Raw genomic sequence first — 15,701 nt, forward strand, 5'->3', positions numbered from 1 at the left:
TGGTTAAAACATGTGTTGTAAGGAATGAGCAAAACCTAAAGTAAACAGTTTACACAGAGGTGAAGCATCTGCTGATTGCTGCTATACACAGGCAAAAAGAGGCTCTGCTTGAAAATGGCCTCATTTTGCCCTTGGTGCCTCGTTTTGTACCGTGGAATAACTGATGCCTCAACAGGCAGCAAGCTCCATTACTTATGTTTCCACTGTGCATTTTCTTTCCCAAACAATGTCTGCTGCCCCAAGAGCCTAATTATCACCTAAGAGATGTTAACAGCCAGATCATTGGAACTTGGAAAAGGTTTTGATCAAATACAAGCAGGATGTAGTTTGTATTTTGGTGCCCTGTGTTCCAGGAGCAGCTGGTCTCCTGAGGTAGGAAAGTGTGGACTAAGGTAATGAATTTAAATATGCTTCTGTTAGATCTTTTAATCATGAATGTAATTGCATCTGGTAGTCCTTTTAATTTTTAAATATAGAGGATGTGATTGGATTTATTTTCCCTTTTTTTTTTTTTTTTAATAATTTCCAAATCTGTCACTACTGTTCCTCCCTTCGTGGAATTGTCCAGAAGGAGCACCTTGTTTACCCAGAGTGAGCATTGTGAATCTTTACTGTATTAATTCTTTCACCATTAATTTTCTGTCCCTCTCCACAGCTGCTTCTGCCTTTTTTGTGTCTGGCATAAGGAGCACACACATGTAGTAACAGGTACACCAAGCCTGAGCATGGAGTGGGAGGGATTTACCTTTGGAATTCACCTCTGATGCACACATACCTCTCATGCCAGCTCTGTCTCCAGGCTGACTGGAATAACAGGGTGCACAAGCATCAGCCCAGCTTTCAGAAAGATTAACAAGGGAAGTTTGAAGCCCAGTATTCATGTCCCACCAGTGACTGAGAGTGTTTCTAGTGTTTGAGCTAACTGGTAATAAAAAACATCACCAGGTTAAATGGAGCAGACAAAGGAAGCGGTGCTGGCAGTTCTGTGATGCTGAAAGCTTTCCAGATCTCTTGCTTTTGCACACATCCTCTCTTTAGGATGAAAAAAAAAATGCAATACACCAAGCTGAGATCCCCCAGAGTATTGAAAGAAACGGATTGCAATGGCCCTGCTACCTTCCAGCTCCCATTGGCAAAATATTCAAAGAAAAGATAAATTATTATGTGAAGAGACAGGCAGGGGATTGAATGACTCAAAGCTGTGGGATATGGAGCCTCATATAACAAGATCACCAGCTCTTATTCACCCCAGGTTGGTGGTGCCTGAAAGCCTCTCCAAGCTCAGCAGTTGGCCAGAGTGTCTGAAAGAGCTAATGGCCCCAGCCCAGCAGATCCCAGTGGGCAGAGACTTAGCACAGCGTGCTCCTGGGATGTGGATTGCCACACACCTACTTCAAAATTTGCCAAACACAAGAAAGTTTTTCTCTGTGATAATTGTTTTTACAGGGAAACCGAGCACATGCCTGCCCTCAAACTGTGTTCTTTCAGTGGAGCTGTGCTGATAAACCCTTTTTGGGAAGGAGCTCACATGGCAAGGATCCTCTGCTCCATAATTTAACCCATTTCCTGGCACTCAAACTGTGGTTCTTTCAGTGGAGCTGTGCTGATAAACCCTTTTTGGGAAGGAGCTCACATGGCAAGGATGCTCTGCTCCATAATTTAACCCATTTTCCCAGACAGAATGAGCCATCCCCACCACCACATATGTATTGCTACCCACAACTTTTTGCTGGCATTGCTGTTAATGTTCTTTTATCATTTACTTCTCACAGCACAGCTACACCAGCAAAACTCTTCCACGCTACCTAAGCTTATGAGGGAGAAAACACCTGTGTACATCTTTTAAAGGTGACATTTCTCAGTCAAGCCTGAAGCAGAGACTTAAGCAAAAGGCTCAGTAGGTGCAGAATTCCAACCTCCCCAGGCTGCTGCGTGTCCTGGTGCCGCATCCCCGCAGGCAGAGGGCACTCCTGGGACAGCAGGGAATGGCTGTGATACTCAGGGTGTGAACACTGCCCGGGGCAGGGGCTGCCAGAGCCTCGGGAGGAAGGCTGGGCCAGCAGAGGGCTGCCCTGGGAGGATGCCCTGGGAGGATGCTCTTAGGAGGATGCTCTTAGGAGGATGCCCTGGGAGGATGCTCTTAGGAGGATGCTCTGGGAGGATGCCCTGGGAGGGTGCTCTTAGGAGGATGCCCTGGGAGGATGCTCTTAGGAGGATGCTCTGGGAGGATGCCCTGGGAGGGTGCTCTTAGGAGGATGCCCTGGGAAGATGCTCTTAGGAGGATGCTCTGGGAAGATGCCCTGGGAGGGTGCTCTTAGGAGGATGCTCTTAGGAGGATGCCCTGGGAGGATGCCCTGAGAGGATGCCCTGGGAGGATGCCCTGGGAGGATGCTCTTAGGAGGATGCCCTGGGAGGATGCTCTTAGGAGGATGCTCTTGGAGTTTGCCCTAGGAGGATGCCCTGGGAGGATGCTCTTAGGAGGGTGCTCTTAGGAGGATGCCCTGGGAGGATGCCCTGAGAGGATGCCCTGGGAGGATGCTCTTAGGAGGATGCCCTGGGAGGATGCTCCGTGCCGCCTCATCCCGCAGAGGTGCGGGTGGTACCCGGCCGGTGACTTCACGGGACTCCAGGGTGGCATCGCTGCCTCCAGCGGAGAGGGAAACAGCCCCAGTTACCGATTCCCGGCAATGAAATGGGATTTACAGGGTAAGACACGGGAAATCCCAGCAGAAGGGAGGAGCTGTCCCTCCCTGCCGGAGCCGGTCCGTGGCAGGCAGGTGCCATCTAGTGGGAACGGGGCACAGCCTTGTCCCCCGTGCTGGGCATTCCCAGGAGCTGCACAGCCCCACCGAGCACTTTCTGTGGTTTTCCGTGGGCAGAAGGCTTTTCCAAGTAGAAAGCAGCACTTTGGGAGATGCAGCATATGCTTTTAGGCACATAATTAGGGCTACCTGCAGAGGAGTTTGGCGGCCTTTCTGCCAGCTGGAACACCTCTGGAGTCCTTCAGGTGGGAGGTGAGGGAATAATGTTGGCCTGTATTTAAATTTTAAAATGTCTTTCAAGGATCTGTTAATGAAAAATCAGATTTTTAAAATCACAGTCAACACATTGCTGCTTTTCTGGTATTCACAAGTGCTCCTGCTAACACAGGGCAAAGAATCCCATCAAGCATACTTAGAGGAACCCAAGGTTTGTCAGGGCAAAATATCCCTTCTTCCCAATGCAGGGGTGCTGTTTGTTAAATACCCACTTGATATTTCATCACCTTCTCAGCCTCACAATGCACAGGTCTGAGGCATCACCCAGCAGAGAAATCCTGAAGTTTTGTAGCCTCAAATGTCCGTGTTAAGTCCCAAACCACGAGGCTGATTTGTGCTTCCTGTGAGTGCAGCTGAGGGGAAACAAGGTTAGAAATAGCTTTGCTGCTCCTTGCAGCTCTCTGGGCAGAGGCAGGGACAGGTCACTGTCAGAGACAGGATGCTGGCTGGCCAGGACACAGCAGTGATGGATTTGGAGCAGACCTTTCCAGCACTGCTCAGTTAATGAATTTTGCAGTCTTTGTTAGCTTCCTCAGCATGGTGATTCACTTAGGAGAGAAATTGTTTCTGTGAGCTAGAGCATCACTCTGACAGCTCCTGTTGGGTCTGTCTGTGTTCCTGCTCCAAATGAGCAGTGGCTGCTGAGGCTGCCAGGGTTTGGGATAAAATACCCACACTTTGTGCTTTGCTTGTTGGGTATTCTCCTGTTCTCTAGCAAGCAGTTTTAATGAAAGTGTTAATTGCAGGCCAGCTAACCCTGCATTGTTTCCAGGCTCGAGCAAAATAAGTTCAAGCCCAGAATCACCCCGCTGCTTTCAGATCAATGATTTGTGAAAAATGAATGATGATGGCCATGCAGCCCTCTGTGTCTTGGTGGGGCTGAGCCCTCCTGCCCAGCCTGGCTCTAGGGGGGATTTTAAGAGCAAAATCCCAGCAATTGTTTCCTTGGGGCTGACTGGAGGCAGTGCCACCTGCAGAATTTTTGGGCTTCCTGATGCTGGCAAGGCCTGAGATTGCACTGCACACCCTTTGATGGATTTGTTGCACAGAGCTTTCAGTAATGTCTTGATTTCCCAGGAAATGATGTGTTTCAGACAGAAGCCAGGCAGCTTGTTACTCCTGCCAGCTGGCAGGGGGGTGGGTGTGTGCATATAGATATTTGGTGTTTAATAATTGAAACTGGATGTATCAAGGTTGGCAGCATGTCTTTCAGCTTTAAAGACAGGGTATTGTTAGAGGAAAATGGGATGTTTTCTTGTGCCCAAGACAAATTTTTCTTCCCCAGCTAATCTTGGTGCCTGCAGCTGCTGTGTCAGTATCTCCTCCTGAAAGGCAGGGAATGAACTTCTGAACATCTGTAACAGCTACATTAAGTGGTGTGGTTTATTGTGGAATTATGGATGATGATGGCTGGGTTACTAAACTGTAAATCAATCAAAGCATTTTGATGATATTCTAGATCATGAGAAAGAGGCTCATGCAGCAGGAGACAGTGATTTATTGCACCAACTGGTAACACATTCAGCCCCAGTCGTTTTTATCTATCATTACTTTGAAAAGATTTCAACCCTTCATTAAAGCACATTTAAAAAAAATCTGTAATGATGATAAAGTTTTGCTGTAATGAAAATTGACACTCCTGAACTGTGATTTCTGGTGATAAGAAAGTGAAGAATAAGGAACTTAAGATACACAAACTTCACACTAAATTAGTTGAACAATCGCCTTTGTTCCATTGTCTTTTACCAGCAAATGAAGGGAGCTTTTCCCTTTTCATCCCTAAATCTGTTCCTTTGAAAGCAAGCATCTCACACTATCTGTAGTTTTGAGCCATGGAACCCAGGATTTTGGATGCTTAGCAAGTCATCCATTTGCGAGGCATTAGCAACACAGACAGGATTTATTTCAATCTCTGCATATGATTCTTTGATCTGGGGCTTACTTAAGTGCATTCCAGTGCAATTAATTAGGAAAACAGTATAAGACAGTGGCAACTCCAAGTGATCTTAAATGTAAAAGTGACTGATTAGTAGCTCTGCTTTCTTGAGGATTATCTTTTGCTGCTTAACAGCATCTGCTATTCCTGAGCAAGGGAGAGTCAGTTAATTGAGGAGAGGGAGCTTTGGTGCCCTTTGTGAGCCACTAGTGTGACTATTCACAAGAAAATCCATGTGGGAACCTCCCCCAGCACTGATGTTAGGAAGGAGCTGGGTGAATGGGATTAGGAGCAGTGCCCTGGGTGATGCTGTGAGGTGTGGGGCAGGATGCAGCTCACACTTGTTCCCTTTTCCTGGCAGCTCCTTGGAATCCAGTCCTTGCACTGGGCTTGCTTTCAGCACTGGGTTCTGCTGCTGTTTGTGTTTTCTTCCCTGGAATGTCTTGTTTCTGGATGTTGGCTGGAAGTTACAGTGTTCCCTTGTGTGTTCAGGACGTGTCAGCCCAGTTTAAAAATCCTCTGCATCTCCATTCTGTTCCCAGAGTCTTCCTACTCAGCTCAATAAGAGTGGCTGTCCATCAGGTTTTGATTGGACCAGGATTGATCCATGAACAGCTCAGGGGTGCAATGTTGCAGCTGCCTGACACAGATATTGCCTCCCTTTGCCAAGGAATTCAATTGTCCTGCACAAGCAATCAATATCTGCTCCTCTACCTGCTCTTGCTCCCTTCATCTTCCTCTGCAGTTTCTTTATCATTTCATCTCCTTCAAGGAGCCAGATTTCCTGTCTATCATGCTGGTGCTTTTTCCTTGAATCTTTTTTGAATCTCGCAGCCAGTGGAGCTCTGTGATTCACAGAAGAGAAGCTGACTTGCAGTTCAAAAGAAAATGCAAATTCTAGCCTATCTGCTTTATTTACAGCTGTTTCAAATAAATATCTTTCCATGGTGCATAGTTACTTCAGCTTTGTCTTTGCTGTAGATCATCTTGCTTCTGGTTTTCTTTTTTCTGTTTGGCAGATCATTCTTTCTTCTGCATCCTGAAGCGTGCAGGCATCAGATGCAGAAATCATGCTTTATTAGTTAAAGTATTCACCTTGTTTTATTCATTGCATCCATCTTGACACCAAATCCCTGGCATTCTCTCTCTTCCCAGGACGAAGCTCCAGGGATTTCTGTGCAGAACCAGTGCAGCTCAGCCCCAATGACACAGACTTGGCAGCCTGCTCTGGCAGTGTGTCAGGGGACAGCACTTATTCCCTGGAGATGGAATGAGGCCCCAAGTGCTTTCCACTTGTCTCGTGGTGGGGTGAAAACTGCTCTCCTGTGCTGCATGTGCAGTGGGCATGGATCTCTGGCACAGAGAGGAGAAGTTCAGTGTCTCATTGCAAATGCATCATTGCTCTGCAGGATTGATTTGCTACTTGCTTGGTTCTAACTTGGCCACACAGAGGAAGATATTTTTTAAAAAGAGGTGTAGAACCCTTCTAGTAAATATTTTTAATATGGGTGTTATGTGTCACTGACTTCTCTGTGTTTTGTAATGCCAGAATCAATGTAACTGAAAGCGACAGAACCAGGAAGTGAAGGGAGAGAAAATTTTTCTTTCATGTTTTTCCCCTCCTGAAACTTCCTACCTTGCTGACAGCAGGGACAATAATAGAAGCAAAGGAATGCAAAGAATAAGCACAGGTTGCAGTCCACCTTTCTGCCATCTGTTCCCTGCCAGCACTGATGTAATCCCTCTGGCACTGAACCTTCCCTCTGCCATCTGTCGGCATTCCGACCCGCTATCGATTAGGGGGGGGTTCCTGGGGCCACTTAGGAATCACAGCAACCCTCCCAAAACTCAGGAAAAAGGTACTAAACCAAAGGAATTTGATTTGTAGCTTGCTGTCATTTTTGGTGCCTTGCTGCAGCAGAAGACAGCAGTCAACACTTCCTAAGCTGCTCCTCGCATGAGGAAAGTTATGGCAAAAGAAAGCGCTTGTTTATAAACGCTGCAAGTAACATAAGCTTTTAATGGGTCCTAGAGGAGTCCAAGGCTCCAGAGAGCTCTGGAATGCCTTTCTCTCCACCCCCATTTGCTCCCCTCACCCTGACCCCCATGTTTTTTTCCAAGCCTTTGTCCAATTTTCATCATATCTGTCATTTTGAAAAACGAGCTGGCGGTTCGCTCCTAAGGTTCATAGCGTGCCATGTATCTTTTTTTAGATTAACTTGTTTGCAAGGAGACAGTTCAACAGGAAATTCTTGTGCTTACACAGCAGTGCAATTTTTATGAAAAGCAGAGATGTTGTTAAAACTCATTATCTGTGCCTATTCTGCTAATTGGATATAAAAAAGTCACGAGACACGAGGGTGATAGGACCACACTTGCTTCCTGGGGAAAAGCCTGTTAGTACATTGCTAACAAATCTGAGCTGGGGCTGAGTGTGTGACAGTGCAGTATGAACACAGAGAGCACTGAGATCTGAGGTGAAAGTGCACCTCCTTTCATTTATGGAGATAAATGGAGATGGTGGTCCTGAAAGTGTCCATTTGTGATGGTTTCAGAGAGATGAATGCCCAGCCATAGCTACCCTGATGCTCCATTTGATCCCAGACATAAAATGCTCCCTTGTATTGCCACACATATCAGTCAGGATGGAATAGCCTGTATCTTCCTGCCACTCCCAGCATGGGTGTCAAGGCTCCCAACTTTGTGACAAACCAGGTCTCAAACAAACCCTGTGCCCTTGGGGCTGACTTCCATCCTTTGTGCCTCCCCTCCAGCTCTGCTGCCTTTGCCAGTGTATTTCAGGAGGAATATCTATGCTACAGGAGCACACCACTGTTCTAACTATTGCTTTGCAGACCTACCTTTCATTGTAGGTCATCTTTAAACAGAGCTGTGCAGCAGGCACCCAGCATTTCTGCTCCTGCAGATCCCAAAATCCAGGCTGTGCTGCTGCATGTGGCTGGATCAAGCACACAGACTGGGTTTCATGTCTTCAGGTCTCTTCCCCACCAGTCTGGAGAAGCCTTGCAGTTGTGTTTGACTCTCTCTGGTGTTTTTAAGCCAGCCCATGCCTGGCTTGGGACACCAAAAGGGAGCTTTTGTTTAAGATTGTGTTGAGTGGATGGAGGGGTGAGTGCCCCCGGGATGATCCTCCCTGAGTGAGGATCCGGAGGGTGAGCAGAGCACTGACTGCTGTTACATTTCCAAATGTCCTGTCTTTTAATACAGCCAAGTCCCAAGAGCAGAGACCATCAGGCAAAACAAACACAATTATGCAAAACAAACCTGGTTCCCAAAGCAAGCACTGACAGCTCCTCCTTTCCTGGCAAAGGAAATCCCTGCTGTAGGTGTTTACCCAAACCCAGAGCTGGAGGATTTGGTTTGCTGTTCAGCTTCTTGGCTTTTGGGGTTTTGTGTTGCAATCTGTATTTAAACACAGAGGACAGAAAAGACAGTTTGTTTTGTTGGTTTGTTTGGGGTTTTCTTTCTGTTCCTATGACTTTTAAAGGAATGAAGAGTTTATAGTGTGTGAAATGCAGGAAGAGTCTAAATGAACAACAGATGAGAGGAAATAGACTGAGGAAAATTAGGGCTATTTGCTACCAAAGGAAGTAATCATTGTACATATATTAAATTCCAATCTCTAACTGAGAATGTGCTTGTTATGCAAGAGGAAAAACGGGGTAGAAGAAAACAGGGAAATAGGTGGAGTCTTTGCAAGGTTGGGCTTTAAAAGTGGTGAGTATGGGTTTGGTGAATAAGGCAGGAGGCAGCTTTTACTGCTGGAGAGTCACCCAGAGGTTCCCATTGTAGCAGAAGGTTATTTTCTGTGCAGAACAGGGAAACTGCTCTTCATACACCTGCTATTTGTAGGTAACATTTAGTGTGACTTTATAATGGCAATATAAACTCCTGATGGACTTTCATCTGCCACATTCTCAGCTCATCCATCATCAGAGACACCTGGCTCACCTGTGACTCACCTGTGAGTCCTTGCTGTTCCTAAAGGATGCTCTGCTTATTTCCAGTGGGGATAACCCTTACAGTGCTCTGCTTCTTCTTCCCTTGCTCCCTGCAGACCAACAGCAGGGCAGCTGCACGAGTGCATTTCACTGCTGGGAGGCAAAATCAGGGATGGTTTCAGTGAAAAAAAACTACTTACAGTGAGAGCCAGTGGAAATGGAATAAGGACTCTCACCAGGGATTTGTGGAGTGTGCAATACATGGGCTTGACTTAAATCAGCCCCAGATTTGACATTACAGCATCTTTAAACAAAACACAGCGTTCCTCATTACTGTGAGATGGCAGACCCCCTGCTCAGTTAATTCAGCAAAGATAGAGAATGATATTTTAATTTTTTTTTTTTAATTTTAGCTGTAGAAAAGCTGTAGCCTGGGGGAATGATGCTTTGACAGATTGGGGTTATATGGCTGAGGCTGACCTATGCAGCTTCCTTCCCCTTCCCCCTCCTGGCAGGCAGATGAAGCATTTATGATTGCAAGTGCCTATAGCTGTATTTTGTTCTTTATCTGATGGAAGGCCACCCCAGTAATCCAAAAGGACTTGTTACATATTTTGCTTTTCCTGGGAGGAATGCTTGAAAGCTCAGTAAAGAACCTGTAAAAATTAAAAATAAAAAAAAAAATTAAAAAAAGAAAAATGGCCAAGTGGGAAGGAAGCATTTAAGCACAGGAAAGAATAGGGAATTGCACAGTCAAATAAGCAGTTCTTGGCAGAATTTAGAGATCAGCAGCAGTAAGAAGGATTCATTGGCATGTAAAAAAGAGTGGAAATTAACTGAAGAGAAATGGTAGCATCATATTTAGAATCTGTCACTTTATCAGAATTATCTTGACTGGTTATTAGCAAAAGAGAAGGAATTGAGTTTTTTAGAGGAAGAAGGGTTTCATTTCCCCTTCATTAGCTGAGGAACCTGCTGACAGGAATGAAGACAGAATATTGCTCAGCTTCAGCCACACAACAAAGGGTTATTTTTAACCCCAGGCTGCTCAGTGACTGCATCTGCAGCATGGCCCTGCTTTAAAAAACCCCAAAACTCTGCTGGCAGGACTAAGGCTGCTTTGTGCTGCTCTGTGAGAATGGGAAGGAGAGGTCTGGGTGGGAATCCTGCAGGGCAGTGGTGCCTCTGACACCCGTGCCATGAAAATATTCCTGCAGTTCACCACTGTCCTCTGACCCCAGTGCATGCTGAAACAGGGGCTTTGCATAATCCTGCAAGGAGACAGCTCCTGCTCCAAAAGATGTTGTGTTTTGGATTTCCAAAACAGACAAAGGAGACATTGTCAGCCCTTCACACACGGGAAACAGAGGCAGGGAGGGAGAGCTTTGTCTGGGGCAAGCGGGCTGATTTTGACAGAATGGGCACTTGAAGTGAAGCTTCCTGAATTCATTTGTGTATTATGACCACAAGGTTGGCCTTGGATTTTCTTCTTCCTGAAACTTCAGGTGCAGGGTTGTTGATCAAAGCCATTCTTTGTGTTCTGTTCTGTTTAATAAATATGCCAGGGATTCTTGCCTTGGGCGCTGTGCAGGTCTGAGGTGAGCTCTGCAAATGCCTCAGAGGTGGATTTTCAGGTGGATTTCCATGTTGGGACTGCCAGGAGCAGCAATGCAAGGAAAGGCAGAGGTGACTCAGTTCTGCTTGTCCTTGTGGTCCTGGGGGAAGGGGAGCTCCAAGAGCAGCGAGGCTGCTCTGCTCAGCTTCCATGGGGGGAAAAATCCTACTGACTCTAGTGTCCATTTGTCCTGCTCAAGCTTGTGAGTCCAGAAAGGCCAGTGAGATGTGACACTGCATGGCCAAACTGGGCTTTTTTATGAGGCACTGCTGAGTGGAACCATCTGGGCTAGGAGAAGACCACGCTTCTGAAATGAGTCTTTAGGAGCACTAAAGTGGAGTGGCTGTCTGGGACACGGTGCTGAATGAAGGGCACTCACAGCTGCATGGGGTTTGGGGGTTTATTTTATCTCTGATGACAAAAAAAAAGTACTAGTCACGTGTTCCTCATAAATTCCAAGCCCCTGTTAAAAAGTGCTCACAGCCATGCTGGAACAGAGCTCCCCCAGCTTGCTGGCTGCTCATGGACAATGATTTACCTAATTTACCTCTGAATTTAAAGGCATTCCCAAATTATACTTCAAGAACAGAAATTTCAGTGTCTGAAGTCCTTGAGTGAACACTTGCACTGTCATCCCTCTAATTCCCAAGTGGCTGAGGGCTGAGGGAATCTGCTCCTCAGAAACCACTGCCTTTCTAGAAAGCTAAACACAAATTTGGGAGCATAACTTCCCCTATGTCAATGGTGCATCTCCACCTAGGCAGTTAAAATTATTCTTTTGTTTTAAAGTGTCTGTTTAGTTTTGTGTGTTAGGGTTGTAGTTTGGTTGGTTTGGGTTTGTTTTGGTTTTTGGGTTTTTTTTTTTTGGTTTTTTTTTTTTTTTTTTGTTATGGGGATTTTTGTTGTTGGGAATATTTTGTTTGGGGTTTGTTTTCTTTTTATTTTATTTTATTTTATTTTATTTATGCCCCATTGGGGCAGCTTCCTTAAGTTACTTCCAGGAGCCTGGTTCCAGTTTCCAAAGATAAATCTGATTTCTGTGTTATGAGGCAAGCTCTTTCCTTCAAGCACTTTTCTGTGTGACAGACCTAGAAAGGGGCAAATTGAATTCAAAGTAGAATTTCTAAAATTGTAACCTATTTCCTGTGCTTTTCATTCATTGAGATGAATCTTTAAGAAAGATCCCTCGTGGTAAAATATTTCCCAGGGTACTACATTGACTAAGGCAGTAGCTCTTATAGTGCAGGTGTGAAGAAAGAAGTTCCTGCTCCTTAAACTTTTTCCAGTCCATGTCCTGTTCGGTGTCTCTGTTTCAATGGGCTCCAGAAGCTTTGCATGATATTTATTCATCTGATTTACTCACAGGCTCCTAAAGTTTAAACAGAGACACAGAGAGAAGATAAGCTGGACTCAGCCTTGCAGGAATCAGATTTGTGCCAACTCTGCCACTTCTCTTTGACTTGATGCACACCATTTAATATTTGTGGTTCCCCTGTCTGCCAAATGCAGATACCAATTCCTTTTTTTCCCTATCCACGCTTGTATAGGTGGCATGTTTGGACAGGAATCAGCTCCTCCTTTGCCTGTGGTTACCTCACACACAAATGAGTTCCCTGATCTTAGGGATCAGGGAGAAGCAGCCCTTCCAGTTGCTTCTGTAGCCACAAAATAATAAATGGCTTCGACCTGCTCAGTGAAAAATGCAACCTTTGGATTACATCAGTGAAAATAAAAATCCACTGCAGTTCACAAGTCAAAAACTGCTGATAGTGTTTAGCACCACTGTCTGTCATTGAACATCTGGCATTCATCACTGCTCTCCTTTTCTTCCCACTGCTGTGTTTTATCCCCTCTCTTGGAGGTTTCTGGGCTCAGTCTGTGTGAATTATGGCTGCCTCTGAGTCAGGGTAGTGGAATCACTGCAGGCTGCAAGGTAAAGCAAGAAAAAAGAGGTAGGCTTTATAAAGTCTTTATAAGAAAATATCTGCTGCTCCCCTTTTTCTCCCTGTGCCTGTACACAGGCAGAATTTCTGTGAGGTACTCTTGCTATTGCAGAGAGATGGAATGGTTTCCAAAATGAACCAATATCTGCACCAGCCCTCGTTAGGAAGGCAGAAAGCAGGAGAGGAATTGGAGCTGGGGTGGGCACCCTCTGCCATTGCTGGAAAGACCAAAACTGACTGCTTTGGAACAGCCCTTCAGCAGGTTTATTATGAATTAGGAAAGCAAACATTACTTAATATGAGACTTCCTGGGCAATGGCTCTGAGGTATTATTTTAAAACTAAATTGCTCTTATTGCAGAAATTTAAGTTACTACTAGGAAGAATAATACTGAAGGTGCTAGGAAAACGTGGGTCTGTTAAAATTGGATAAAAGAGAATACTTTTGTAATTTTTTTCCTCAAAAAACTGCTCACTGCCATCTCAGTGTCCATTCCACTTGGTGTTCCTGAGCAGTGCTGGCAGGGCAGTGCATTCTGAAGATGCATTTCTGGTGGGGACGTGGATCCTCCACCACCCTTGTGTGAAACACTCCCAGCTGCATCTGTGTGTTCCTGCCAAAGCCAGATGCTTCCCTGTGTGCTCAGTGTCACAGCCCCACGCCCTGCAGGCAGGTGCCAGCTTTAGGAGCTAGAGAAGGGATTTCCTCCTTCTGGAAACACAAAGACACCTCAGTCCCACGCTGCTGGCACTTAGGAAGAAAAGCCCATTTCCCTCTCTGTTGCAGACTGCCTTCTCTGTCAATCCCAGAACTGGATGGGCTGGAGCCAGAGGGTCTCTGTTAGAGACAGCTGTCATGTTTTCAGTTCTAGGGACAGCTTCCATTGTTGAGGACTTCATTGTACTTAGAACAGCAAGAACGCCCCATGTCATTGTGTGGGCTCTTCCTGGTTGTCTTGCCTTTCCCTTCTATTTAGTCTTGTGTCAGAAGTGTGTCTGAAGTTTGTTTGATTTAATACCAGGTTGACTGAAATGGGAATAAATTATTGCTGCCATTGCTGGTTGTCAGCTCAGCCCTCTCTTCCTGCAAAGCACATTGCACTCCTGATTTCCCATTGTTTTTCATTTGTGCTCCTGTGGGTTTATCCTGCTCCTCGCTGCAGACTCCCAGATTTCAGCTCTGCAGCCAGATCAATCAAGCAGTGGGTGTCCTGGTCAGCACCTGCATGGAGTGGAGGTGACAGAGGAGCTCACAGACAGAGCTGGGCTGTCCTGGCTGGCACTGCAGGCACCCAGCGCTCGGTGGGAGAGGCCAGGCAGTGCCAGGAGCCACGGCTCCTCTCTGAAGTCAAGGAGCAGGTTCAATCCTGGTGGTTTGTTCTGACTTTGTGGTCTGATGCTGGCAATGCACATCCTGCTGAAGAGGATCCTGCTTCTACCTGGCCAGGCTGAAACGAGAAACATTGTCGAATGTTGCACAAAGGGCTTTGCACGGGGTACCACAAAACAACCCGCAAGTTCAGCGGGATGGATGATGTTTGTATGAGGTACCACAAAACAACCCACAGGTTCAGCGGGATGGATGATGTTTGTATGAGGTACCACAAAACAACCCACAGGTTCAGTGGGATGGATGATGTTTGTATGAGGTACCACAAAACAACCCACAGGTTCAGCGGGATGGATGATGTTTGTATGAGGTACCACAAAACAACCCACAGGTTCAGTGGGATGGATGATGTTTGTATGAGGTACCACAAAACAACCCACAGGTTCAATGGGATGGATGATGTTTGTATGAGGTACCACAAAACAACCCACAGGTTCAGTGGGATGGATGCTGTGACGTCGATTGACTCTCAGTTTTTTGCTGTCTGCACTAGCAGAATATTTATTCTGTTTTCTCTTCTCCTTGTAGAAAATTTTACTACATCACCCTGCTGAGAGACCCGGTCTCCCGATACCTCAGCGAGTGGCGTCACGTGCAGCGAGGAGCCACCTGGAAAACCTCCCTGCACATGTGTGACGGCAGGACACCGACCCCCGAAGAGCTGCCCTCGTGCTACGAGGGCACGGACTGGTCGGGCTGCACGCTGCAGGAGTTCATGGACTGCCCCTACAACCTGGCCAACAACCGCCAGGTGAGGATGTTGGCCGACCTCAGCCTGGTGGGCTGCTACAACATGTCCTTCATCCCCGAGAACAAGAGGGCGCAGATCCTGCTGGAGAGCGCCAAAAAAAACCTCAAAGACATGGCTTTCTTCGGCCTGACGGAGTTCCAGAGAAAGACTCAGTACCTGTTTGAGAGGACTTTCAACCTGAAGTTCATCCGGCCCTTCATGCAGTACAACAGCACGCGGGCGGGCGGCGTGGAGGTGGACGAGGACACCATCCGCAGGATCGAGGAGCTGAACGAGCTGGACATGCAGCTCTATGACTATGCAAAGGACCTCTTCCAGCAGCGCTACCAGTACAAGAGGCAGCTGGAGAGGATGGAGCAGAGGATCAGGAGCCGGGAGGAGAGGCTCCTGCACCGCTCCAACGAAGCGCTTCCCAAGGAAGAGCCCGAGGAGCAAGGACGTTTGCCCACTGAGGACTACATGAGCCATATTATAGAGAAGTGGTAGCCTAGGCAGACTTTTATATTGGTGATATTCTAGGGTTTCCATATAAGAGATGGTGGAAGTAAAAAATGGCAAAAAAAACCCCAAAAAAAAACAAAAACAAAAAAAATATTTTATTTAAAAACGAGTCTGTAAAACAGAAGGTAGATTGCTTCCTTAAGCATAGGGGTCTTTTTACTGTTTCTTACAAGACCGATGAGATTCTTAAAAAAATCAATAAATGCATAAAAATAAAAAAAGGGTCAACATTCTAACGTAGAGGTAAAGAATGCACAAATGCAGTTACCCACGCATAAGGCCAAATGCAGAAGAATGTTTCTTATCCTCACGATTTTAACACAAATGGCAGAAGTGGGATTTTTGTAAAAATCTGTTTATCCCCTAATGACCTAAAGATACATCATTAAAAACCAAGGAAACAGAGGTTTTCTTTTGTGGGGGAGGTGGGGTGGGAATTGCACAGTTTGTCAGTAACTGATAATGGTGACTGAGTTGAGGATGGGCCATCCTGCCAGGCTGGGATCTGAGCACACAGGCAGTCACAGCATTTCCACTGCCAGAAAGTAGAGCACCATAAAAAAAAA

The 15,701-nt window shown here is 46.2% G+C and overlaps 1 protein-coding gene across 1 annotated transcript in view; it reads left to right on the forward strand.

Annotated features, from left to right (window-relative positions):
• Positions 1–15,493, forward strand: part of HS6ST1 (heparan sulfate 6-O-sulfotransferase 1) — a 181,492-nt gene extending 165,999 nt beyond the window's left edge. Inside the window, exon 2 of the mRNA XM_084212384.1 lies at positions 14,412–15,493. Coding sequence (XP_084068510.1) covers positions 14,412–15,120 — 709 coding nt within the window. The 3' untranslated portion in view covers positions 15,121–15,493. The remainder of the gene's footprint in view (positions 1–14,411) is intronic.
• The last annotated feature ends 208 nt before the right edge of the window (positions 15,494–15,701 follow it).

The sequence above is a fragment of the Fringilla coelebs genome (genome assembly GCF_963513975.1).
Source record: "Fringilla coelebs genome assembly, chromosome: 10".
Taxonomy (NCBI): Eukaryota; Metazoa; Chordata; class Aves; order Passeriformes; family Fringillidae; genus Fringilla; species Fringilla coelebs.